This window comes from Netta rufina (assembly GCF_964035555.1).
Source record: "Netta rufina genome assembly, chromosome: 1".
Taxonomy (NCBI): Eukaryota; Metazoa; Chordata; class Aves; order Anseriformes; family Anatidae; genus Netta; species Netta rufina.
The window spans coordinates 101936401-101962542 of NC_140123.1; the positions used below are offsets into that span (position 1 = coordinate 101936401).

Sequence of the window (26142 nt, forward strand, 5' to 3'; positions counted from 1 at the left end):
TGTTCCTGAACTTGTTTTCACCTGGGTTATTAAGAAAGTCTAAACTCACAAAATTTAGACCTATTAACTTTCTGCATTATTCACTTCATTTGGTCCCAGTTTATTTTCATGCTTCTCCTTGAAAATGCTTGTAATTTGTCTCAAATTTTGGATTTTGTATCACTATTTGCAAAAGACACAATATCATCACCTAAGAAGTGGTTCCTTTTCTTTCTAGCACAGTATGAAATGATCAAAGTCTAGGGAGCACAAATAAAATTTCAATGTAGACCTTGATTTTATGAAGAAAACTATCTTGAAATAGTGGTTTAAATTCAGTTGCAAGGACATAAAATTGTTCATTGCTCTCACAGCTGGTGCCTAAGGCACTCAATTGAGTGATATGAAAAGGTCTTGACAGGACTGGACTGCTCAATCACAACAGTCACAACCCACATTTGGCTCAGAATTAGCCTGTGTGTGCAGGAGATGCTAAGGGCTAAAGATGAGTGTCCTATAGCCAAGTCCTTTTCCTGTCTAGGGCTGTCTTGCAAAGGAAACCTCCACACTCCATCTAGCTGTAGCATACTAATTAGTCTTATTGTCAAAGGCTAGACATCAAAACAGATTTTCTTTTGTGTCACACAAAAGAAATAGCAGAAAAATATTCTTATGGTAGTAAAGACACACAGCTAACACCTAGAATAAATAAAAGCATTTCAAAACCTCCAACATTTGTCAAATGAGTATCTGCTGCAGTGCCCCCAGACTCCACAAGAAGCACCTTAGAGAAAAGTATTGGTCATTTAGAAGTCAAGAAATTATGTAATTAACCATTTTTGTTATAAATGCAGCAATACTTCTCACTGAGAAAAAAAAGATGAAGATGTAGAAAGTGCAAAAACTGTATTAGCAATAAGGTTTTACGTGGGGGGGGGAAGGGAATGAGGGAGGGAGGGAGGGAACACATGGTTTTTAACCATTCTAGCTGGAATTTCCATTACAAGCAGGACTTCAACAGTGAGATCTTTTAGACAAATTTTTGGCATCTCTTCTAAGATGATAATAGCAAGTTGAAGGGGAAAAAGCCACTCTTACCTTCCATCTGCATAGTCTGCATCTGCGCCTCCCCACCAGACATCTGAATCATCATCTTCAGCATCAGCTGAGTCAAGATTGTCACTTTCCTCTGCTAATGGGCAGCAAACGAACTCCACGCCGCGAAACTTGTCAATCCCACAGGGCAGCAGCATGCCATAGTCATGCAGATTCATACTCTTCTCACTACAGGACTACAGAAATTAAAATATATACATAAAAAAAAATCTTAGTGATGGAGGAAGCTGGAAAAAAATGTCACAGTCCTCAAGAAAATGTAAGGGGCCACGTACAGCTTTGGGCAGTTGAACTTGGTGAACAGCATGATTTCTGAATTTTGAAACATGACTTAGCATGGTCACCTGTGCATTCACTACCTGCACTCTACGTAGCTCCCTGTCTGTGTCTGCATGACCATGGCAAGAAAGCAGCTCTTCCTTCCCCTGCCCTTTAGTCCTTGCCTTTATGGAAGGACTCCCCTCCTCCCACATACTTGGTGACTCTATATGCTCTTGCTCAAAATCTTCAGAGGATCTGCCTCAAAAACAGAAGACCCGAAGGTGGAACAATTATTTGTCTTCCTGAGGTGTTAATACTATGAAACAGCTCATTGTGAGACAGATCAACACTTAAAATTAGAATTCACATACATGAAAGCTGGTGCCTTAAACACTATTTTTAAGAGGGCAACAGGATGGTTCATAACCAGGCAGGTTGTGAATATCACCAGAGAAGGGTACTCCACATCCTCTCTGGGAAACCTGTTTCAGTGCTCTGTCACCCTCACAATAAAGATTTTCCTCATATTCAGCTGGAACTTCCTGTGTTTCAGGTTGTGCCCATTGCCTCTCGTCCAGTCTCTGGGCAACACCAAAAAGAGTCTGTCCCTGTTGTCTTAATGCCCTCCCTCAAGCTACTTTTATATACATTAATAAGATCCCCTCTCGGCCTTCAAATCTTCTCTAGGCTAAACAGGCCCAGCTCTTCCACCCTTTCCTCATAATGAGATGTTCCAGTCCCCTAAATGTCTTTGTAGCTCTCCGCTGGACTTGCTCCTGTAGTAGTTCTGCGTCCCTCTTGTACTGGGGAGCCCAGAACTGGACACAATGCTCCAGGTATGGCCTCACCAGGGCTGAGTAGAGGGGCAGGATCACCTCCATCGACCTGCTGGCAACCCTCTTCTGAATACACCCTAGCATACTCTTGGCCTTCTTGACCACAAGGGCACACTGCTGGCTCCTGGAATAGTGATACAGTTCTAAAAGAAGGTAGGAAATCTTAAGGCAGATTAACATACCTCTTTAGCAACAGTATGCCAGTGCAGGTGAGTTTCACACACATCCATTCTTTCCTGGTGAAGGAACTTGCACTTATCTGGTACCAGAAGGGCATCACTCACAAACTCGCCCACTGAAAGAAAAAAAAAAAAAGAAAGAAAAAAAAGGTAATTATTTTGCTTCCTGAGCAGTGCAGTTTCTGAATGGTGCTTCCATTTCCATAATGCTCAAACTTTTGATTTGAAAGTAGCTCCTGCCTTTGATGCCAGAGATGTATTAGATTACGAAAACATTAGTCTAGCATAATACAGCAATTTCTACGTGCCCTCTGTGAAACGTGATAGACCCACTGAAGACGCATGTGGTGCAGCGTGAAGGCAGGAGATGGTGGGATCCAGCTTCTGGAAGGGGTCTGAAGTGCTTTGAAATACTAACAGCTTTTCCAGTACAAAATAAATCTGACATTAACACATTGCTTTAAATGATTCTAGAGCATTCCTATTTAACTACAGCACTAACTGTCCACATTTTTGTTGATGCAGCCTCTCACTTTATTGCAACCTCATTTCATCAGCCAGATGAATTCAGGTTAGCCAAGAAGGCCAGTGGAGCTCAGAAGCCAGGGAACATGATGGCTCATTGATTGCCTGCCTATCCGATCAGACTGAAGTGGGAAAAAAGGCCCTTTCCATGTACAGAACCAACCAAAGAAATCGTGGTACCTTCAGCAGCAGGACACACTATTGAAGTACATAATGCTCACAGCTTCGGCACTTATGGTTAAAAAGAAACCCAGCTAATAAACAACACGATTTATTAGACTAACATAACTAATCCTATACAAGTCTGGCATTGCAATTAAAGAACCCAACCCCCCTGAAAAATATTTTGAAAGGAAAAATTAGGGAATGCTTTCAAGAAGTTGATATGCGGAGCAGCCCCTGCATTGTGAAAGCGCATGACTCAGCTGGCATAAATTACCAGCTCCCCGAAGCACAATTGGCTGCGAGCTCCAAAAAACTACCGTAGGTTTTAAATGCCCAAACCAAGATGGCCCAGTGGCTGCCCACATACAATAATGAGTTAATGAATCGGAAGGAGATTGAGCGCAAGTTTTCTGTTCGGTAGAGGGTCATCTCGGGGAGCTGATGAAACAGCCCTCGAGGCTTACAATTACAAAGCCTGTTTTAAAAATAATCAACGCCCCATGCGCTGGGGGAAAGCACAGTTCAGCAAATATATGTATAGAGCTTTGCTAATCACCCCCACGAATATTTCACACAAAGTTCCCTGTTCTACTTCAGTGCTTTTGATCTCAGGTCTTTAAAAGCCAGTTGGTTAATTTACTAGGAAAAAAGGGTTTTATTACCTTTACCGTTGCGGAACGTACTCTGTGGCTTGCCAATTATTAACAGAAATGCTTTCTAGAGGAGTCTAGAATCAGCTTGTAAAAATAACGAGTTAAAATACTTTCTGATAATCCGAAATACAAAATTTGCAGCTTTTGCTAAAAAAATCTCTGCTGCCAGTGGTATCCAACCTAAATCCTGCACTGCAATTTGAATAAATTTACACCTTGGTTTTAGCAGTAGTCTTCAAGTGGGGGACTATCCTGCCACACCCCCAAAATGACCCAGTTCACAGGAAAGGGCTGGTGCTTCCATTTAGCCAAGTGCCTGAGCATTATGTGAGCACATGGGTGTTTTTCTCACAGAGTATGTCTGCTTTGCTCTCATAGGACATAACCCTTCATGGAGAACTGCACTTGCACAGTGCCGGCTGTTCAAGCATGTGGAACATTCAGAGCAGTCTTAACATTTCTACAAAATGATAAAAATCCTGTAAAATTGGCAAATATCATGAAGTTCATTTTACTCCAGCAAAATGGACTAGATTTTAGAAGCTATGCTTCTCATAATCCATTCACTTTAACACCCTATAGTGTTGTCAGAATATTGTTGTTGCAAAACTAGAAGCCAATTAATAGTATATAGCTCACTGCTCAAAAATAATCAGAGTCACAGAATGGTTTGGGTTGGAAAAGACCTTAGAGCCCATCCAGTCCCAACCCCCTGCCATGGGCAGGGACACCTCCCACCAGACCAGGTTGCCCAAAGCCCCATCCAGCCTGGCCTTGAACACCTCCAGGGATGGGACATCCACAGTTTCTTTGGGCAGACACCTACATTCTCGGCAGAATTAGGTTACACCATTTCAGCAAAAGGAACAAACGCTGATGTATCACTCAGTTGCACACCTCAAAAATAGGGTGGAAAGCTATACATCAGAAGTTCTGGGTGGTGTCACTCAGAAACGCTGTCTGGCAACGTGCAGTTTTAAAAAGTGTGATTTATTTAACATAGATTAATAAACTAAAGAAATATCAGACATTTTGACATAACTCAAAGTATGGAATTAGATTTGACTTCTATATACATAATATACATCTGCTTTACAAAATAGATCCCTTGAAAACAAGGTAACCACATCCTCATGGTAACCCAACTTCTCACTTCAAGTGAGGCTCCATTTTGCAACCGATTGCTGGGTCTCACAGAGATAAACAACTCACTGGAACAAGCCCCCCTTTTCAGAAGCAGCTGGGGAGAAGGGCAGTTGTTTAAACAGAAGACTCCATTATACAGAAGTATAATAAATTACTTAGACTTAGTTTGAGTAGCTGGGGAATTACCGATCACTTGCAACTTCACATGTGATTCCTGTTGCCCTCAGTTAATTGTTTTTTCATTGCAAATAAAATTAATTTCTGCCCATTATTTTTACACACAAAGATTACATCTTGGCAACTTTTTTCATCCCTTTTATAATAATTTTCAGTAATAAACTGAAGTTTAAACACAAGGCTTTGCATTTTTGTTCTAGGTGGGTGGGTTTGTTGTTTTTTTGTTTGTTTGTTTGTTTGCTTGTTTTAATAAATCCCTGCTCAAGTGGCAGCTTGATGAACTGAATGAAGTTCAGTTGGCAACTGAAACATTTATTTTGCCTGGGCTGGTCTAAGAGAAACACAGGTCTACCAGAAATAGCACTTTAAATACATTTGGCTTGTGGACAAGCTTCTTTTCTACCTGTGTTACTCCAGTACACATTTAACTTGCAGTGCTGCTGAATCATAAGCCTTTGGGGACTGTTTTGCTGTTTTGAACAAGTCACCCACAGACTACTCAGGGGAAATAAACACATGAAGAGCGAGCAATCCTGTGCCTCTTAAGAGCGGGGGCCAATGTCAATGAGCTCTAAAAATACGGGGAAAAATGTAATACCTCCGTGCCCTGCTGCTGCTTCAAAACCAAGTGAAATCACCACCCATAACTACATCAAGCACAAAAGCAGACTCCAAAAAACCTTAAGACAAATGCTTGTCTCTTCCTCTTGCAAGAGAACACCAGTAGGAAGGGGTGACAGCAGCACAAGGCATGACCAAGCTGCTTCAGGGCCTTCACGTTTTGTTGACTGATGGAGCACCCCGGCCCCACACTGGTTTTCGTTTCCACCATCACGTCCTGGGGTCACAGCGGGCTGTCCTCGGTACCCTGCTGCCTGCAAGGCTGCCATGGGGCAAGCGTTTCCCCAGGCAGCAGCAGTGCCGTGAGCCCCGCCAGCCCCGCTGTCCCCTCGGTGTCCCCTCGTCCCCACCAGCCCCTCGCCCCATGGTCAGCTGCCAGGGGGCAAGCCACAGCTGAGACAATGGCAGAACGGTTGGCAAAGCTTACATTTCAATCCCTACCACAAAGGAGTGGTATTACCACCACTGCTGGCACACTGCTGTGGTTGGGCTTGCATTTATCTACCCGTGTTTTTGTGTTTTTTATCCCTCTGCCTTTTTCAAGGTCTCCTGTATTTTGATTCCAGCCCTACACCTGTGGTCTGCTGAGGTAACTGTAATAATAAAACATGATGGCACAACTTGTCTTCTGATGAGTTCATAAATCATGGAGCTTCCTCAAAGTAATCCAAGAGGCACACACAAGAAGCACTTGTTCGGCAGTAGGTGCTTACCTACTTGCAGGGAAGCTCTGCAGAGAACCAGGGGGCTTCGCCTTCTGAGTCCCTGACCCCCCTGGAGCAAACAGTCCTGATGGGGAGTTCTGGGATGAGATCAAGTTACCACGTTGAAAACAAACAAGTAAAAGAAGCCCACAAAAAACCTTGTACCTACAATTCATTCAGTCAAGGGCTCTTTTGAGACTAAGCTGCTTGCTCCCAACTCAAACCTGTGCCTCTTACCAGCTATGTGTAAGTCACGGTATTCACTTAGGAGCTAAATGTCCCTGTAAGACAAATCGTGCCAGCGTAGTAAGTCACAGCTTAATTTCATTTCACAACTCTCATTTCATTAATCCCTTTCCTGATACCCATTTCTTCATTACTTTTGCGGCAGACTTCTTCACACTGCCACATCCTGGCCTATCCATCCCAGGGTGGGGGCAGCTCACGTCTTTCAAAGACAGCTTTGCCACAGACCACAGGTTGCAGCCACAGGTTACAATGCCACATTTTACTACTGAATAATTCCCGTTGAGCCAGGCATGCTCTGTTCTCTGAAAACCTGGAACAACAACAGATTTTGTGCTGCAAGACCTGAAGTTATGGTTCAGAAATACACTTTTCAACGCTGCAAAGACTGAGAACATTAAGATTCAAACTCTAACAAAAGAATTAGGATTATAGTGAAGGCATCTGATCACAGCCTTTTAAATCTTCTTTACAAAGAAAAAGTCTCAGCAAGTGAGCACGCTCGTAAGAACATGATTGGCCTATGCTTTAATGGCAGATATGTTATAATAAATATATATCTCAAAATATAGTCATAATAACTCAAAATAAAAATACTGTATTCTGTGTGAGACATGGCCCTGATCAGCAAATTTTCCATCCACCGCATGAAACAGATGGGATGTGAGGAGCCATCCAACACTGCACAAAGGGAGCAAAGATAAGATGAGCAAGGTAATGAAACCAAACCTTACGATGAAACCAAACACCTGTTAGCAGATGGTTGGCATCTCAACCGAAAAATAAGTATGTTCAAATTATGTTCAGAGGAGTACTTTCAAACAAAGCTTGTGCTAAATATTGCATGAGAATGCACCGCAAATGATGATGCTCCAGGACTCATGGCTTCATTTGTAGTGTCACCAATGAGAACAAAGCTGTGCTGAAATGAATTAACTTGTAAGTGCCTGAGCCAACACACTTGAGAACTTGGGGAGAAACGTGTCCTCTTGCTATGCTTTCACACGGATTATACCAAGCAGTCGCATGCCAGGACACTGGCAGCAAGCAGCAGAGCCACCCCTGCCCAACCCAACCCCAAGGGCTCTTATAGGTGCAGCAGCTCAGCTTTGCTGCCTCTTGTGCCTACCCTGGGTACATTTATTTAAGCAGCTGTGTCACTTCAGGTGCCCCTATTAAGGGAAACAAAGGAAAGCACCAAATGTGAAGTGTTACTCACAGGATGATTTACTTCAAAAATCCATCTTGTTTTTCAGCTAAATGATTGAGTAAGTACAATTATTTAGAAATGTACTGAACAAGTTCCAGTGTTCAAGATTTCACAGCCAGCACCCACAGATGAAGAGGGAGAGGCTGGTCTGATCCAGGGGGGTGATGCTGTACCCCATCCCTGGGGATGATGCCAGCCTTGGTCCATGGTGCAGCTTTCCTCTCACTCTGGCACAAGCTGCATTCAGCCAGACTGTGAAAGACCTTCAAGCTGCCTTAAATGATTTTAACAGCCCATAGTAAACCAGGGCTTCAGAGATTTCTCCAATTTCAAATTTAATTTAAAATGGAAGTGAAAGAGAAGCAGTGTTTAGGAAATACATAAAAACCCAGGTGTAGGTATATGAAAGATAATTCAACCTATGCTATTACTACCAATATTAATACCTGTACCCAGTGTGGCATTAAATACCACCCTACTCCATTTCCTTCCCCGGTAACTTGTAAACCATTTAGAGCAGCATCAGCCAGGGCTGAAAACACAGGACAGCCGCCAGCAAAGGACAGGCTGTGAAGGAGCTGGCCTGCAACTGTGCATACACAGCAACAAATACTCCCTACGCCAGCAACTCAAGCACACCACCTCTGCTACTTGCAACGTTTGTCTACTTACTGGGGTACAAAAGGTAAGGATTTCTGATGAACGAAGCTCTTTTATTAGACGAGAAACTTCGTGGTAGTTGTAGCTGTACTACACCTTAACGTTTCGATGCTCTCAAAACAATTTGTGAAAAGTTCATTATTGTGATTTTCAGAGCACTGCGATGGCACACAATTTATGACCATGCTGGAGACACGAGATCGAGGCAGTGGAAGACCCGCTGTAATGAAGGCACTGACATCTCAATTCTCACACCAGCAACCAAACAAGGGGTCCTAGCCCTGATGTACCACGTGCTCTTCCATGACTTTTGTAAAGTCCAAATACCTTACTTGAAATTCTGGAGTCAAAGGGCTAAGATATTTCAGGTACCATCCATTAAAGTGCATTTGTCCAGATGAAATAATGAACCACATATCAAGAGCTGTACCTGGAAGTCATTCACAGTGTTTATTATGCCTCCATTTTTGTAAGGTTCCATACATGAAAAGGGTTATTCTCTAATCTTCTTCCTCGGCAACTCTTTGATCATAGGCATAAATGGAATTTCTGCTCACTTAGCTACTTTTTTTTTGCCTGAATGCATTTTTTGATGAAATTGGCTTACTTACTGGACAGAATGCAAGCAGCATACATATTTTAGTGCATTATGCCAATAATAGATACATTTGTTTACATGCAAGAAGATTCAAATACAAGTCATGACATGCTCTGGCATCTTTACAGACAAAGCGTATAAACATTCTTTCAAAATCTGCAGCACCTCAATGGTTCATTGAAGCATTAACTCCATTTACTTCTCTATTCTTTCTTCTGCTCTCCCCCACCTTCGTGCAAAAGTAATTCTGGAAGCCCAGTGAGATGCCTTTTCTGTCCCTCTCTTGCTCGTTAATGCAATGTGGCAGAACTGTGCCAGTGCCCATTACCCCAGCATCACGGGTAGTATCACATGCTGGGATTCCTCCTCCTAATCCCTGAAGGGCCCACAAAGTTAAAAACAAACAAAACCCATCAGAAGCTGTTAACAGCATGCCCAGCAGCAAAGGTCACGCCAAAAAGGCCACCCCAAAAAGGTCACCCCAAATATCTGAAGGGTTCTCCCTTCGGTTTCTGGGGACCAACCACTCAGATTAGCAAATTTTCTTGGTCTGCACCACAGATCAAGACACAGCCTCTCCCATACTGAGAAACAGTCCCAAAAAATTGGCTGCAAAGTCATGCTCAGGAGGTTGAGAAATTTCAGGACTGAGTTGTTTTTTCCAGATCCTCAGTGCACTGATCACATCTCAAAGCTTCTGCCACAAATGCGAGAGTGTTTGTTGCAGTGATACCTCTCTCCCCCACAGCTCAATAACACTACTGAATTTCCTAAAAATACTTAGGGAACTGCAGGAATAACAAAAACTCTGGATACGTCAATCTGGATAGCTCGTCTCCATCCTGCCTCAGCCACAAAGCTCCTATGTGATGCTGTGCAAGCAAAAATCTTTTCACCTCCTCCCACAGCACCCTTAATTGCTTCGTATTTCCCTCCCCTCCGTTCCTCTCCCCTCTGTTCTCTGCGGTCCTGATAGAATTTGCTTTCCCTGTTGCCTCCTTAACAGGCAATCAGACCCGCTTTTTTACTTTTCTCTCCATTATCACAGTAGTCCTGCTTGACAAACCTATAATAAGACATGGCCGATTGCTCTGGAGGGCTGGTGAACGCCTGGTAGATTGAAGCCCAGCTGTTTACAGTGTAAAAAAGATGATGAAGTGAAAGATGACACCTGTGGGTGGCTGCTGCCTTTCTTTCTTTATTTTTTAAGGGATTCCAAGTCTCATCCGAAACTGACAACGGTACCTCTAGCCAAAACAGATTTTCCACAGAGATACAGAAACAGAAGACAATGAAAAGCTGTGAGGTGCTGGGAACCAAGGCCACCTAGAAGTCTTCTCGATTCTGCACATGGCAGGACAGAAGGAACTAATGGACTCCTCTGACAGGAAGACACAATCAGTGAAGAGTTTACTGGAAATCCCCAGATCTACACACATAGGTCAGCAGAATTCACAAAAGGGAAAAAAACAGAAGGGAAAAAAGGAAAAAAAAACAGCACTGGAAAATTATCAGGAATATATCTGAAGTGTGAAAGGAGTAATGAGACCATTTTGTGAAGATTTAATAAGATTTTATAAAGATTCCACACGCAGGCCCTTGTGAAAGTGACAGTTTTTGAAGCAGCCTGGACCGCAACCAAGTTAGTAGAAAAATTGGGAGAGCAAATTGCATGGTGGTAGCTTCAAAGATAACAGCGCTTTTAGACCACAAGACAGTACGTGCGCTCAGGCCACTTACACAGCGCTGTCTGGAAGATGCAGTTACGTGCCTGCCATCACGGGCCTGCTGCCATTTTTTCTGAGAAGCATCCTGTCCCTGTCCCTGCACAGCTTTTTACAGCAAGCTTCGGTGGAAGAAAGACAGTAACGTTATTCCTCAAAGCACTGACCGCCTCAGCCCTGAAGGGAAGTGCAAGGGGCATAAGAGAAGAGCATCTTCACGTTCTGTGCCCCCAAAAGTTGCTGTGGAAAACAAGACCATAGCAATCTGAAGCATTTTATTTGCAAATATTTCTTCTGCTTTGAAACAGCTGACTCCTTTTTTTCCACACTAAAGCACACATATCCCTGGTCAAGCGGGTAGTGTTGAAATACAATGTGTGGCGGATTGGGTTGCAAGAAGTGGAAAAGGAAAGGGAATGAACTGCATCTTGTATGCCGAAGGTACACACCGCCTACTACCAGAATGGTATAGCAGGAAAGACTCCAAGAATTTGGTGACGCCTCACGTCTCTTACCAAAGTAAAATTCCCTGCTCCTATCCTGCTTTTTGTGACAACGCTGTATACAGAGCAATTCTCCATCACCCAGTGTTTAAATCCATTTACATGAAGGCCTTTTGCTCTCCACATCTTCTTTTCCCAGTGCCCGGCTAATGGAAGCCCTCATGAAGCACTTCCTGGTCCTCAGACAGTAGCCACTGAGTCAACCTGGTAAAATATGAAATAAATCTCTACAGAAAACCTCAAGTATTTGAGGAACTGGTTGAAACAAAGCTTTTCTTCTTCAAGGGGCACATTTCCTACACTCTTTCACCTGGGGTTGAAGAAACAACATTTATCTGGATTTCCTAACCCAGGAAGGCTCAGGAGAAAACAGGAAGGCTACGCTGGCCTCAGCAAGCACGTGGGTGCTGCACGTGTTCTTGGTAAAGGACTGCCTATCACTGTGGGGACCACTTCATTCAGGACAGAAAAGGGATGAGGCACAGCCTAACCAATTTCTACAGGAGAATCAACTGTCCAGTCTTGAGACACTGGTAATGGGAAAAAAAAAATCAGAGATACTGAAAAAAAAGCCTGAGGTGGAGATAATTATTTTTTAAAAACTTCATTTTCAGGCTTTAAGTTGTTTTTGTTTTTCTGTTTTCAGTAGGTCTGAAAATTTTAATTGCCTCCTGCCTTGTAATCTTCTAGCTGTTCTGAGGTTCCCTTTATTCCCTGTAGTCACGTGAATAAATCCTCTCATAATTATGCACCTCCCTCAGCACTGATGATCTCCCTCCCCTACGTTCTGCTCACATCACCACTCGATGGGACATCCAGTAAGAGAGCACGGCATGGGTCAATCTCCGACCAAACACCAAAAACCCCTACAGAGTGAGAAGCTGCTTGTGGCAAACAAGTACAGGTAGCTCCCAGGCCCTTGTCAAGGGCCACTGGTTCCCAGGGCAGGTGGCAGAAGCCAGCAGAGTGGCTCAAGACACCACTGGCCATGTCTCCCTTCAGCTGGTTCTCTGCTACCAAGGGGACCACACGTCCCATCCAGACAAGAGCCGGCGCGGCCATGCCAGGGTGAGGAGCTTGGACACAGCGATGGAGAGAAGAAAGATGAGGGCAGCTGAGGAGGCGTGATCTCCTTGTGACACAGGTTGTCCAGTCTGGAGAACAGCAGGCTCAGGGGAGACCTCATTGCTCTCTACAACTACCTGAAAGGCACTACCTGTGGGGAGCTGGGGGTCGGCCTCTTCTCACAGATAACTAGTGATAGGACTAGAGGGAATGGCCTCAAGTTGTGCCAGGGGAGGTTCAGGTTGGAAATGAGGAGACATTTCTTCTCAGAAGGAGCAGTCAGGCACTGGGACGGGCTGCCCAGGGTGGTGGTGGCGTCACCGTCCCTGGGGGTGTTCAAGGAAAGGTTGGACGTGGTGCTAAGGGACATGGGTTAGTGGGTGACATTGGTGGCAGAGTGATGGCTAGACCAGATGATCTTGAAGGTCTTTTCCAACCTTAACGATTCTGTGATTCTGATGCTACGTCAGGGTTGGCACATGGCCTTCCTAAATACTTTTTAGTTTACAGTAGGATTTTAGCTTCGGTGTGCGTGCTGGACCTCTCCACAGCTCTCTCTTGCACCGCAGCATTTTCCCATCTGCACGGACATTTATCAACAGCCAGCCATCACCGGTCAGGCAACACAAGGAGAAATCGCCCCTGTTCAGTTGTGACTGCTTTCAACCCCTACATTAAATACCCACGCGATGTAGGAAAGCCCTGTGAGCCACTCCCAGGCTTATTCAAGGCAACACTCGCTCTTCGTTGTATTCAGCAGCATTACAGTGAAGTTGGTTTTTGAAAATATCCAAGAAAAGAACAAAAGCTAGCAGCTTTAAAAAAAAATAAAAAACTTTTGTGAAATGATTATAAAAATTGCATATGCTGATTCAATAAATGAAAATGATTGATACCGCAGCACCTATGTTAATGATCTTTCTCACATGCGAGTATCAAATAAAACTTCATGATATTTCTCAAGAGCGAATACATTCCAAATCTGAAGAAATCACATCTTCGTGAACCTCATTTTTCCCCCGGCTGCCTTCAGGTTTCTCCAAGCAATAGTATGGCTGAATTTCAAAACAGATTATACTTTATAAATGCTGCTGAATACATGAATTTTAACAGCCTAGCCATTAACACCACACTCTGCTGCTGCCGAGACGCATGACAAGCTGAACAGCGCTTGTTACCAGCCCCGCTCCCTCTCTCGCAGCAGGCAGCAGACATGTTTTGCAGCAAGATCTGTGAGTGCAGATCTCCAAGCAGTTTAAAATTTTGTGTCTCCCTTCTGGTTGAAGTGACACTTACCACACTTCATTACATAAGAGCTACTTGAAAAATGGGCTCTGAATCGGAAACAGCATACTGTAAGAGGTAATTAGATTAATTAATTTACTAATGTATTACTTATTCATACCAGTGATTGGCTGAAGACAGCAGTCAAATGGTAAGATGGCACAGAGACAGGATGCTTGGAAACAATTCCATACTGCTGGGGACCAGTAATCCCACCGTGCTTGCCTTTATCATATGTTTAAATGTTTCTTGTGGGCAATTCTTAGTAATTTGGGTAAAGCCGGTATTAGGAGCAAGAGAAGGCCACACCAGTCATTGATGTCTGTAAGGGGTAATGACCGTAAGCATATAGATAGGTGGAAAGAATTGAAGTGTTACTATATAGCTTTACGTCTTGGTCACCAGAAGCTATTTCAAATGCTAGTATTCCAGTGAGAAACCAGACTCCAAAGAAGGAAACATTTGCTGAAGCAAGATTTCAGTTTTTTGTTTTCCTTCCCAAACACCTTTGTACTGCATGTTTCATTGTAAAATTCAGATTCTTTTTTCTTCAGCAGTCATTTAATTCGGTTGTTGCTCTCGCTCTCTTCTGGCGAAGAACAGAAACCGCTATAAAATCAAGTCAGACTGTAATTGTTTCTGCAACAGCATCTTGTGCAAAGGTTCTGATGACTGAATAAATAACTGCATTAAGCAGCAGTTGAAGACCAACTTAGCAGAAATACCTTGATGATTATTAACAGCCTAAGCAATCACTTCCCATAACACCACTGAGCCCTGAATATTTTATTTGCTGAGACCAAACTTCCATCCAAATTGTCATTGCCTGTGGGTGAAAGACTTCGCTGTGTTACCAATGACCTGGGAAAACACGAAACCACTTTCAGGCTTTGCAAAGTTTACAGGTAAGCAGAGTATCAACTACCTGCCAAAATGTGTTTTTGCTATATTCATAGCAAAGCATGCACTCATCTTGCAGTAAGGGCAGCAGCGTGGTCTGGCAATCCATCCACAGGGTGACTGGGATGTGACAGCTTGGGACAAGGAGCAGAGCCAGAGCCAACCCAAGTATGGTAATTCAAGGAAGCTAAAGATAAGTAGACAGGTTAGACTAAATGCAGCATTATCGTTCTGTATTCAGTACAGATCTGTTTTTTTTTTATACTGTATTTATAAAACACTAATTATAAGCAATGGGCAACTGATAAACGTTGTTGTTACATGCAAGGACAGTTCTAAATGGTTTTGAGTATTATGGCAATACAACATAGAAAACCTCCCTGAAACTTCTCTACAGGTCATGTATTGGTTCTCCAAAGGAAGTCTTAATGGTCAGAAACTTCAAGTTGGTTGATTGATTCATAAACCAGATTCTGATACAGGATTCAAAGCAAAAATTGAATGATGAATGACTGACAGAGATTTCATGGATCACTAGTCACGATCCAGAGGATTACAGGCCAGTCCATTTCACTTCAGTCTCGTAGAAACTCATGGAGCAAGTACCCCCGAATGCCATTTCTGAGCACAGGGAGATGATGATGACGATTTGCAATAGCCAAAACAGACTTAACAAAGATCAGCCATGCTTGATCAACCTGACTCACCTTCCAGGATGAAATGGCATGATTGGTAAGTAAGAAAAAAAGGCAGTAGATACTGTCTGCTCTATTTTTAGCACAGATTTCAATACCATTTCCCTCTCGCAACACCTCTGTATCCAAGTTGAGATGTTAGGGTTTGGGAGGATGGACTACTAACTGGGTGAAGAACTGACTGTAGCCAAGCTCAATGGACAGCGAGTGGTTCATGATTGTACTTCACCTGAAAGGAAATAACAAGGAGAATACCACAGAGATCTATCTTGGCACCTCTTTTGTTTAACGTCTCTGACAATGATATGGGGGGCGGGGAGGGTAGTCAACACACTTGCAGGCAGAGCTGCCACTCAGAGGGACCTAGACAGGCTGGAGGAATGAACTGACAAAGACCTCATAAAATTCAACAGACAAGTGCCTGGCCCTGCCCCTGGGAAGAAAAAAGCCCTGGCAATGATACAGGCTGGAGAGGGGCCAACTGGAGAACAGCTCTGCAGAAAAGGCTCAGATGGGCAACAGCAAGCTCGCAGTATGTCCTGACAGCAAAGACGGCCAATGGTGTCCCAGGCTGTATGAAGAAAAGCACGTACAGTAGACCGAGGGAAGCAATTAACCCCTTCTACTTTGCCACTGATTAGACTGCGTCCAGAATACTGCATCCAGCTTTGGGCATACAAGAAAGACAGCGATGAGCTGGAATGAGTTCAGCAGAGGGTCACTGAGACGGCTGAGGGGGGCTGGAGAACTGGCCTGTGAGGAGAGACTGAGGGAGCAGAGCTTGCTTCAGCCCAGAGACGAAACAGCTTCAGGGCAGCTACCGCCTGCCTGCTTGCACCAGCGGGGACATCACCAAGACACCAGTGGGAGCTGCTTCGCAGGGGGTACTGCAGGAAGAGTCAGCAGCTGTAGTTTGAGACAGGAGACCTTCTTAGTGGATATAAGGACACAGAAGTCACAGGGATAATTAAGCAGAGGGAAAAACCTGTCACAAATCCGTAACAAAGCACCATACAAGATACTATGAAGAAAAAAAAAAAACTCTATCCCAGACAAAACAGCACAAGCAGCCAAGAGCTGTTGTTGTACAACACTGTCCTCGGAGGTTTTCAAGACCAGGCTAGACAAAGCCCTGAGTAGCCTCGTAAAATTCGGTATCAGCCCTGCCTTGAGCAGCAGGTTGGGCTCCAAAGGTCCTTTCCTGTCTGAGTGCCGAACAGTCCTGTCCATTTGTTTTGTATGGGGAGGCGGAAAAGACTTCAGGGATATGGATAAGGTTTGTACGTTTTTATCTATCCCACAGAAGGGTAAACGATGGCTTAGCCAACTTTATGGACAGACAAAACACGACAGTCACACTGTCAACATCACACACTTCAGTCACATGTTCCTGGGAGAGGCTTCTTGCGCCACTTTATTAGCTCATTACCTTGGCTAACAAGGAAGACAATCCGTTACTTGAGAAAAATCCCCTATCTTACCAGGTATACAAACTTTTGGATCAGCTCCAGATGTTAGAAAAGTAGTTGTTTAAAAAAAAAAAAAAAGCAATGCAAATGCAGTTACTGGTTTGTAACATTCATATACTGACAGGGCAGGGACAGGATACAGGATTCTGCTCGCCGAGATCCAGTTCTGAGCACACCACTTCAAGGGCAGGATGTGAAAGTAATGGCTGCTACTACCATGGGATGGGTTGCTTTTATTAACTAAAAGGCAAAAGCTCTGTATCATCACTAATCCTCCCATGAGAGCACAGGATAACTGAGAAGTCAGTGTAGCATACTTTTAGCATTGGGAAAAAGTCAACAATTTCTGTGAATGCGCAACGCCGTGTAAATATTTAATGTAAAGATTACTTCTTCCAAAAAACTCTGCTTCATGACAAAAATGTTTCTCTCCAGTTCTCATTTACAAAATTAACCCCAGTGATCACAACACCGGTAATCGAGGGCTGGTAGAAGATGGTCGTATTTTACCAAGTGGTCAATTCCAACCTGTTTTATTTAATTTCTCTTCCTTGTATGTATGAGTCATTGTGAACAGCAACCAACTCAGGATTAACATGCGAGATCATGTTCTATTGCGACCTGAACCCTGACCTCAAGGACTAATATAAACAGTAGGTTACAGGAAATACTGCGGGCAACATGCTAAAACAACATTTGCTATTTGCACAGGCTTTACGTTCAGAAACACTGTCTAATGTCCAAATCTAATCCACAGCATTAGAACATGGATTTTTTATTCAAATACCTTGTATCATATCAATAGATTAAAAAAAAAAAAAAAGTAAATGGATTTTAGAGTAAGATGAACAACCATAAAGAAGACGGTAAACTGAACAAGAACAGTAAATATATCATATTGTAGACCTACAGCAAGGATGGCCAAATTAGATTGAATAAATCAAGACTAACCACTGGGATGGAACATTTTGTAATGTAACTGAAAAGGTCAATAAAAGCTTATTGTTTAGAATTAAATCCTTTGCAGATTTCTGCTCCTAGTCAAAAGTGCCTAGCTAAACCATCATTGCAAAAAGTTTAAGGGCAAAGCATCTGCCTCAAGTGTGTAAGACAACACAAGAATGACATTAAGGAAATCAAATCAACACATAAGGATCTTTATATACATGTTTGACAGAATAAAAGCCACCAAAACGAGCTGAAACACATCTTAGAAATTCCCACACAGAGGGAAGGTTAAGCTGGACAAATTGTCTCCTACGCAATGCTCAGAAGAACCCAGATTCCATCTGGATGGATTTAGATGTGACACCAGGAGAGGGACAGCTTTGAAGGGTATGTTAGTAACCAGAATCAGCAATGAAAATTTCAAAAGACACAGATGAAAACATCTATTACTGTGCACAGTACTTCCAATGTTGGCAGTGAGGCAGCATCCAGATAGCTTTCTAGCTGTGATGGTAAATAAGAACGGAGAATAAATATACACAGAAGAAGGTGGCATCACAACATCCACCAACATGCTGGTGGTGTTTCCTATTCCCACACAAGTGCCTCTGCTCCAGCTGCTCAGGAAGTCGACCTTTCAATGCTCCTGGTTAAGTCCAGCAGAGGAGATACCTTGTTCATAAATCCATACGGTACTCAAACAGGACAGGCAAAACAGGACAGAGGGTGAGGGCTTGCTTGCTGGCTTTGGAATTCAAATTGTTAACAAGAAAAATTTCACATAAAGAGAATTTATCATTGAGATAAGGATTATACAGACTCTGCCACTGTTACAACCCCCTCAAATATATCACTTGGACACCACTGTCTGACCAAGGCTTCAGACCATGGCTGCCTCACATGTAGATGTTCAAGGCGACTCCCTCTCAGAGAGGTGTGCTGGAGCAGGGACTGCTCGAGCACTTCTTGCAGCATGGCTGTTCTTGTTCAGAAGCCTCAACCTGCCATGTCAGAGAAAAGGGTAAGGTGATCTGAAGTCCCAATTCAGCAAAACAAGCACTTTGCCTCTCATTTGGTAGAATTCATTTTTTGAAGTACTGCTTAAAGCAATGTCAATGATCTCTTCAGCGGGTTTTTCCCCAAAGGTGCTATTTTACGCCGTTTCATCTCCAGCTACTCCAATCATGTGATAAACAAATCTTCAGAGAATAATGGGAAATTCTACTTAAAAAAAAAAAAAAAAAAAAAAAAACAAGAGAGAGAGAAGATACAAGCACCAGTGTCCCAAGAACATATTGTCTATCGACAACCAACTTCCATGAGGACTGCCTGGGATTGAGAGGTAGTCCCCATCACCTAGTGAGGCACACAGACCGTGACAATACAGCAGAGACACCATTCAGACTCTTCCCTGTTGACACCACCAGAACTTCTGGGCAATGAGCAACCTCGTAATGCCCTGCAAGCTGTGAAAGATTGTAAGGGGACAAAGGACAAGAGTTGGCACCTCAAAGCACTGCAGAGGCTCCCAGCAAGGCATTCTCCCTCTTCTCCAACTCCCTTATCTGAATTAGCTGGCCTCAGCAGAGCGCATACTATTTTAGAATACATTTTTCTTAAGAGCTTTACCTCTGATAATGTGCAAAAAAATGCTCTAAATTGATTCTGTTGTAACAGACCAGATAACAGTAATTGCACACAGCCAACTGTTCATACATAATAAAAGCAGCATTAGAGTTTAACTTAAAATTACATATTGCATTTTTATTAGAACTTAAAAGTTCCTCTCGAAACACCTTGACACAGGAGACATTTTGTAAATTACGAAGGTAGTTACATAACTGAAATCTGAAATAAAACTTTACAGCTGCCTACCGTTTTACAGAGCTTAACAAAAAGGAGAGGTAGATGAGACTTCGGTATTACTCCTTTATAATATGCGAAATTAACTTGGGGGATCATTGTTAACTAATAAGCGGGAGCAAATGAAGTACCAAAAAGGCAGAGGTAGGCTATAGAAAAATCATTAGATTAAGATTCAATCAGACTTTAACCTAAGTATCTCATTTCCCACACTAACAGACAAGAAAAAATGTATCAGTGTTTATGATTTATACAATGGGAGAAGCAGCATGAAAGATTTATTACTTCACTTTGATGCTCTATAACAACAATATGACAGTGATTTACATGTTACATTTTCTATTTTCAAAGTCAGCCCAATATTTAAGAATACAAAACCCAAGATAACCAGCAAAGAATACTCTGGGGTAGGCAAATGCTTCATGGGCCATTGATGAGGACAGGAACTTGCATCTTCAAAAAATTGTGATTAATGTAGATGTTGTTTCAGATTGGCTTAGGATAACCCAGGTCAACGTTTCTCTCAGAAAAGAGTGGCTCCATGCTTTCTCCTTCCACAGCTGCACCCCCAGCCTGCTCTCCTGCCAGTATTATCACATCCGTGACCTTGTTATCAGCAAGATCAGGGTCCTGGGTTTTTTAAAACCCCTGAGTGAAAGGCAATTTGGGGATTATTTATTTAATTAGCTTGGCTCACATTTCAAGCTGTTTGACAGCCCATCTCAGCTGAACTGAGACAGGCTTCAAGAGGAAGGCTGAAGGACAAGCAGTAGAAAGACTAAGTCAGATCCATCAGACCCTGAATGCTTCCTCCAACTCTGCTCTAGCAAAGCAATCAGAGATGGCTGTTGGTATTGCAGACATCATAAAACGGAAACCCTACCCAAAAGACTAAATTTCTTCCCTGACTGAAGAAAAACAAGCTTGGCCATATTATGAAACAGATGTAATAAAAAATGTTTGACATACAGGGAGCAGAATTTGAAGTCAACTGCAGAACTTACAAAGGATTTTACTGAAAAAAGAAAATCTTCCTGCAGATTGCTCTTCAAAAGATAAAATTACATGCAAAAAAACCAAACCAACCAACCAAACAAAAAAAAAAACCAGGACACACCACAAACATATTTAGTACAGACTGAATAAACAAATCTCAGAAAGTAAGTAAAAGGGAACAGCTCCAAAGGTAGCCTTATGTGCATGTCGTTTATCATTTCTCATTTGTACTGTATGATAACATAAAGGCTTTTCAGTCATAGGGCAGGACACTACTGTGTTACACATCATGAAAAACCGTGAGAAGGTAGTCCTTTTCCCAGTAGGTTTGAATCTTTGTTCAGTGGACTGGTTCCAAATAGCTGTAAGTCAGAGGGAGCTGATCTTAATTAATCAATAAGCTTTTTAACGGATTAAGAACACTCATGAGGGGAAAAGGATAGATTGAAAAAAGGATAGATACTCAGAAAATGTGTCCTAGGTTAAGCTATAATAAAAACACGTCATATAGATGACCAATTCAACGAAGAACAGCTATGGGAAAAACTAAAACAAAAACCAATCTCCTTCAAAGCACACAGGATCAGGCTTCCTAAGAAGCAGACACTGCTTATGTATTCACCAGAGTACCTTCTGCAAAAAGAACTAGAAGCTAGTATTACAACAGAGCCAAAATTAATTTGTGTTACCAAAAATTAACTCTGATATCAAGTTGTTATGATTCAATTTTCTGTTGACCTAGTTCTGATGATCTAAAAAAAAAAATAGGGTAATTTAAATATTTTACACATCAAGAACTTACCGACAAAGCCAATGGGAGTAAAACTTCAAAGGTATTAATGTAGAAAGTAAATAATTTCTAATAATCATGATCTTCTTTCGTTATCCCTAGCACAGGTTTTCGCTGTCTTTCAGCATTTCAAACTGAATAATTAGGAAGCATTTTTAATGGCCAGGTTAAGTACCACAGGTTGTGTACAGAACTAAGCTACAACTCTTAGCTATCAATTCTGCAAGTATATTTTTATTTCAGGTGTGCACACACAAAAAATCCTGGGTAGGAAAAAAAATCAGCAAGTTAGAAAGAAAAGTTACGACTGTCATTATTTTGGAAATTAATTCATACATTCCACTAAAATTGAAGTATTTTGGATTAGCCTCAGGTGCACATATTCAACAGGAACAAAGTCCTCTTTAAGTTCCATTAGCGATCATCACAAAAAATCTTCACGTGATTCTGACCACATTAAAAAACCCTACTAGTATTTACCAACCTGGAGGTCAGCAGGGAAGTTCAACGCTTCCAAATAAAGTTTATATCCACAGTGAAAGCACAATACAGGGGTACTCATACGTTCATTAATACTGATGAAACCACTCATGAGGAAAGACTATACTGTAATCAGTAAATCAGCAGCAATTCTTCAAGCTAATGGAGTATCAAAGACACTTGCTTTAATTTTATTAACAAGCAGGCTGCTGGTGCTATTAAGTGTGATGCTGGTATGTTCTGTGTGTAAATAGATGGAGTTCAGAAAGCTCAGGACCATGCCGGTCATTTGTAACTGCTTTGCAGAGACAGACTTTGAGTTCCACCACTTTGCCTACTCTGTCAGGCTTCTTCATCATTAACCAAGGAAGGCACAAACAGAAAAGCAGCGTACAGCCCCTCTCAAATAAAACCATTAAAGTCTTCTCATGACGAATAAATACATAAATAAAACTGTCCCATCGGTGGCTCCCTGCCTCATCCGTCTCCTCCACCCCCATCCTGGCCTCTTGCTTTCTCCCTGGCCTCTGCAGCTTTCCAGCCCTCACTGCTCCCACTACATTCTCCCTCCCCTTCCCTATAATCTCCCTGTCATGGAGGAGAGTGAGAAAGGAGAGCTTTATAACCCAGCACAACATCCTGAGGTCTGTGGGAGAGGGAGCAGAGACCTACTGTGGGTTTCAATTGCACGGCCAGAGCCTGTTCACCCATCGCTGCAGTGAACTCAGTGTAAGAGAGGAAGAGGTATGTACCTCCTGGGTTATCTGACTGGCTCAGTAATCAGAAAAGTCTCAAAAAGACTCAAAATGGGTCCTTAAAAACAGATATTACCATTCAATTTCTTTTGAAAGAGGGGCAGGATGGAGGGCTGTTTGCTTCGCTCTGCTCAGCTCTTGGTTTTCAGAGCTGTGGATAAAAGTTGTGTTCAAATCTGAGGAGTTTTGTGAGAAACAAATTTTTCTATTTTCCATTGCAGAAGTCTTCCACGAGAAGATAAAAAGCAGCAGTTGAACACAAAATGTCTCCTGTCACACAGTATTTTTTGCTTTGAATCACTGTCTGTAAGTACAAGTTTTCGTGTGAAGGAGTAAGGAACCCCAGGGGAATTCCTGCTTGCATGACAAAGATGCCTGCAATTGTGGTTAAGAGACTAGAAGTGTTGAGGCATGTTTGACCTTCAAACGTCAGCATGTTCATCTCGCCAACATTTTGGATGTTTGCACAGCCGTAAAGCGCTGTAACTCCTTCCCCAGGGATGCACCCCAAGCGCAGCCATCAGTGCAGTGGGACGAAGGCTGGTGTCATCCCAGCACCGCTCCGCGGGTGCTGCCCTGCAGCCCTCGAATCCCAGCCTCACATTTTGTGGGGATGCTGCTGGGTGTGAGCACAAATGATCCTCCTCTTCATCCCGAGGCTGCAAGTGATGAGATCTGTCAAATGAACACGAGCTAGGCCTGAGTGACTTCCAGCACTGAGCACAGCCCCATAAGGCTGCCGTGCCTCCCCCTTTGCCAGCTGTGGACAATTTATCCTTTGAGGGCAGATAAGTAAGGAGGTGCTGCGCTGTCACATCCTAAGTACTATCTTTATCAGTCCTTTTAGCCTGAAGGGCAATGTGCCCTAAATGACAAATTCTTCGCTGAAAATTAACCAAGTTCTTTCCTACACTTAGAGTAATTCTGCAAATTCTTTTCCAAGGTTACAGACGAGCTCTTGGAAACAAACTTTCCCCCAAAAGCCATGCTATCCACTAAACTTGAGAATGTAAAGGCATATTTATCAACACATTATTAACAAAAGATCTTTCACAGAAAGACACTTACGTTACTAAAACCATTTTTCCCCAACTCAATTAAAAAGGCAGATATGGTGATTAATTCCTACCAGTCCTCTGACAACCCAAACCAAATACATATACCTGCTTGTTACAGTTCACAGATCGTTGTTCTTGCTAGTTAGCACAGTGAAAGAGTTGATAACTTGCTATCTAAAAACCAAACATTTTTCAAGAGAAGTAATTCCGATGTCTTGCTGCAAGTACTGTGACCAAGAAATACCAAATCTAGGTATCACTTTAGAACTTAAATTCAAACAGGCATTTAAAAACTACAGCTCATGTCTAAGCAGCTGTCCCACAAGACTTGTGCAATACAGTTTCAGTAGCACCACTCCTAACCAAGGGGCTCCTGCCCAAGTTCTGCTCACTGCCACGGCTTTTTCTCCTCTGGATTTCAAAACCTGAAGCATTATTATTCTGCCTTTCACAGTTATATTGAGTTGCAAGGTAGGATTACATGCACAGGAGGAACAATGCCAGCACTTAAAAAATGAGATGACAATGTTCTTTCATCCTGCCTACAAGACAATGGTCTTCAAATACAGACTAAAGAAATTTTCAGCTCAACTGACGTTACAAGCCACGTACACAATAGAAACAGCGGAGGAAAAAGAATTCTGACCTTAGGGATTTAAGTTTCATGGATTTTCTTAAAGAAGAATTAAATGCAGCAGTAAGGAAACTGGACCCAGAGAACGGTGGTCAATGGCTCTATGTCCAGGCAGAGGCTGGTGACGAGTGGAGTCCCTCAGGGGTCTGTCTTAGGACCAATACTGTTTAGTATCTTTATCAACAACATACACGATGCGATCGAGTGCACCTCATTGAGTTTGCAGATGACACCAAACCGAGTGGTGCAGTTGATATGAAAGAAGGAAGAGATGCCATCCAAAGGGACCTGGACAAGCTTGAGAACTGGGCCCAAGTGAACCGAAAACAAGTCCAAGTGCAAGGTGCTGCACCTAGGTCAGAGCAATCCCAGACATGAGCACAGACTGGGAGAGGAACTCATTGAGAGCAGCCCTGAGGAGAAGGACTTGAGGGCTCTGGTGGATGAGAAGGTTGACGTGAGCCAGCAGCGTGTGCTTGCAGCCCAGAAGGCTAACTGCGTCCTGGGCTGCATCAGAAGAGGAGTGACCAGCAGGTCCAGGGAGGTGACTGTCACCCTCTGCTCTGCCCTTGTGAGGCCCCACCTGGAGTGCTGTGTCCATGTCTGGGGCCCCCAGCACAAGAAGGATGTGGAGCTGTTAGAGCAAGTCCTGAGGAGGGCCACAAAGATATCAGAGGGCTGGAGCACCTCTCCTATGAAGAAAGGTTGAAAGAGCTGGGGCTGCTCAGCCTACAAAAGTGAAGGCTCTGGGGATAACTCATTGCAGCTTTCAGTACTTAACAGGCGCTTATAAAAAAGATGGAGAAGAACTTTTTGCTCAAACAGAAAATGACAGGACAAGGAGGAATGGTTTTAAACTAAAAGAGAGAAGATTTAGATTAGATGTTAGGAGGAAATTTGTCACTCAGAGGGTGGTGAGGCACAGGTGTCCCAGAGAAGCTGTGGATGCCCCACCCCTGGAGGTGCTCAAGGCCAGGTTAGATGGGGCCCTGAGCAACCTGATCCAATGGGTGGTGTCCCCGCCTGTGGCAGGGGGTTGGAACTGGATGAGCTTTGGGGTCCCTTCCAACCCAAACCATTCCTATGATTCTATGAAATGTGGAATTAAAGATCTGCATTTTTCACTGAAAAAGGGAAGCAACAGATTTAAAACCACAACTAATATTAAAATATTAATTGGATATCATCATTGGGGAAACTGATGACCATTTTCAATATTCAAGATAAAGTTGTCTTAGTTTAGTGAAGCATCAAGTCTTACAGCAGTTGTTTGGTTATACGACAAACAGAGATACAGCATCGTTCTTCAGCACAAATGAAGCAATATCAAACAGCCCCTCAGACCCTGTCTGTAACTGTCATAATCAAGACTGCTTTAAATGAAGCCATTTTTATCACAATTTGTTGCAAGCAAAAATACAAAGGAAAAGCTAAGTTCAGGCAATTATACCTTTCTTCACATTGGATGAAGTACTGACAGATGGGGGAAAAAACCTTCCCACTGAGAACATAAAGCATGCTTTTGCTATGACAAAAGATTTTTTTTTTCCTTAAGTGCTACCTTGCCTTTGTGCTAGAGCAGACTAATCACAGAGCTCTCAGGAAGCATCATAGGGTATCTCTCTATTTTCCTGGCTCAGGTAGCATCAAGTGAGATGTGAAATAAGATGATAGGGAACAAGTGGCAGAGCTGATGAAAAGCTGGGGAGAGGACAGAAGTAGGACCAGATGGATAGCGGATGCTGAGAGGAAGAGGAAGCATTTAGAGGAGATTGATGCTAAGCTAGGAAGAAGATTACTCTGAAAGAAAAGGAGAAGAGAAGAAACAGCAGTGCCTCAGGTGAGGAGACATGAGTGGAATGGTGATGGACAAGACAGTAGGGCCTGGTGAGTCACAGAAGG

The 26142-nt window shown here is 42.9% G+C and overlaps 1 protein-coding gene across 1 annotated transcript in view; it reads right to left on the minus strand.

The window, feature by feature from the left end:
- Positions 1 to 26142, minus strand: part of APP (amyloid beta precursor protein) — a 217069-nt gene that overhangs the window by 113953 nt on the left and 76974 nt on the right. The window contains exons 4-5 of the mRNA XM_084283723.1: positions 2375 to 2487; positions 1078 to 1271 (exon numbers count right to left, since the gene is read on the minus strand). Of these exons, the coding sequence (XP_084139849.1) occupies positions 1078 to 1271; positions 2375 to 2487 (307 nt within the window). The remainder of the gene's footprint in view (positions 1 to 1077; positions 1272 to 2374; positions 2488 to 26142) is intronic.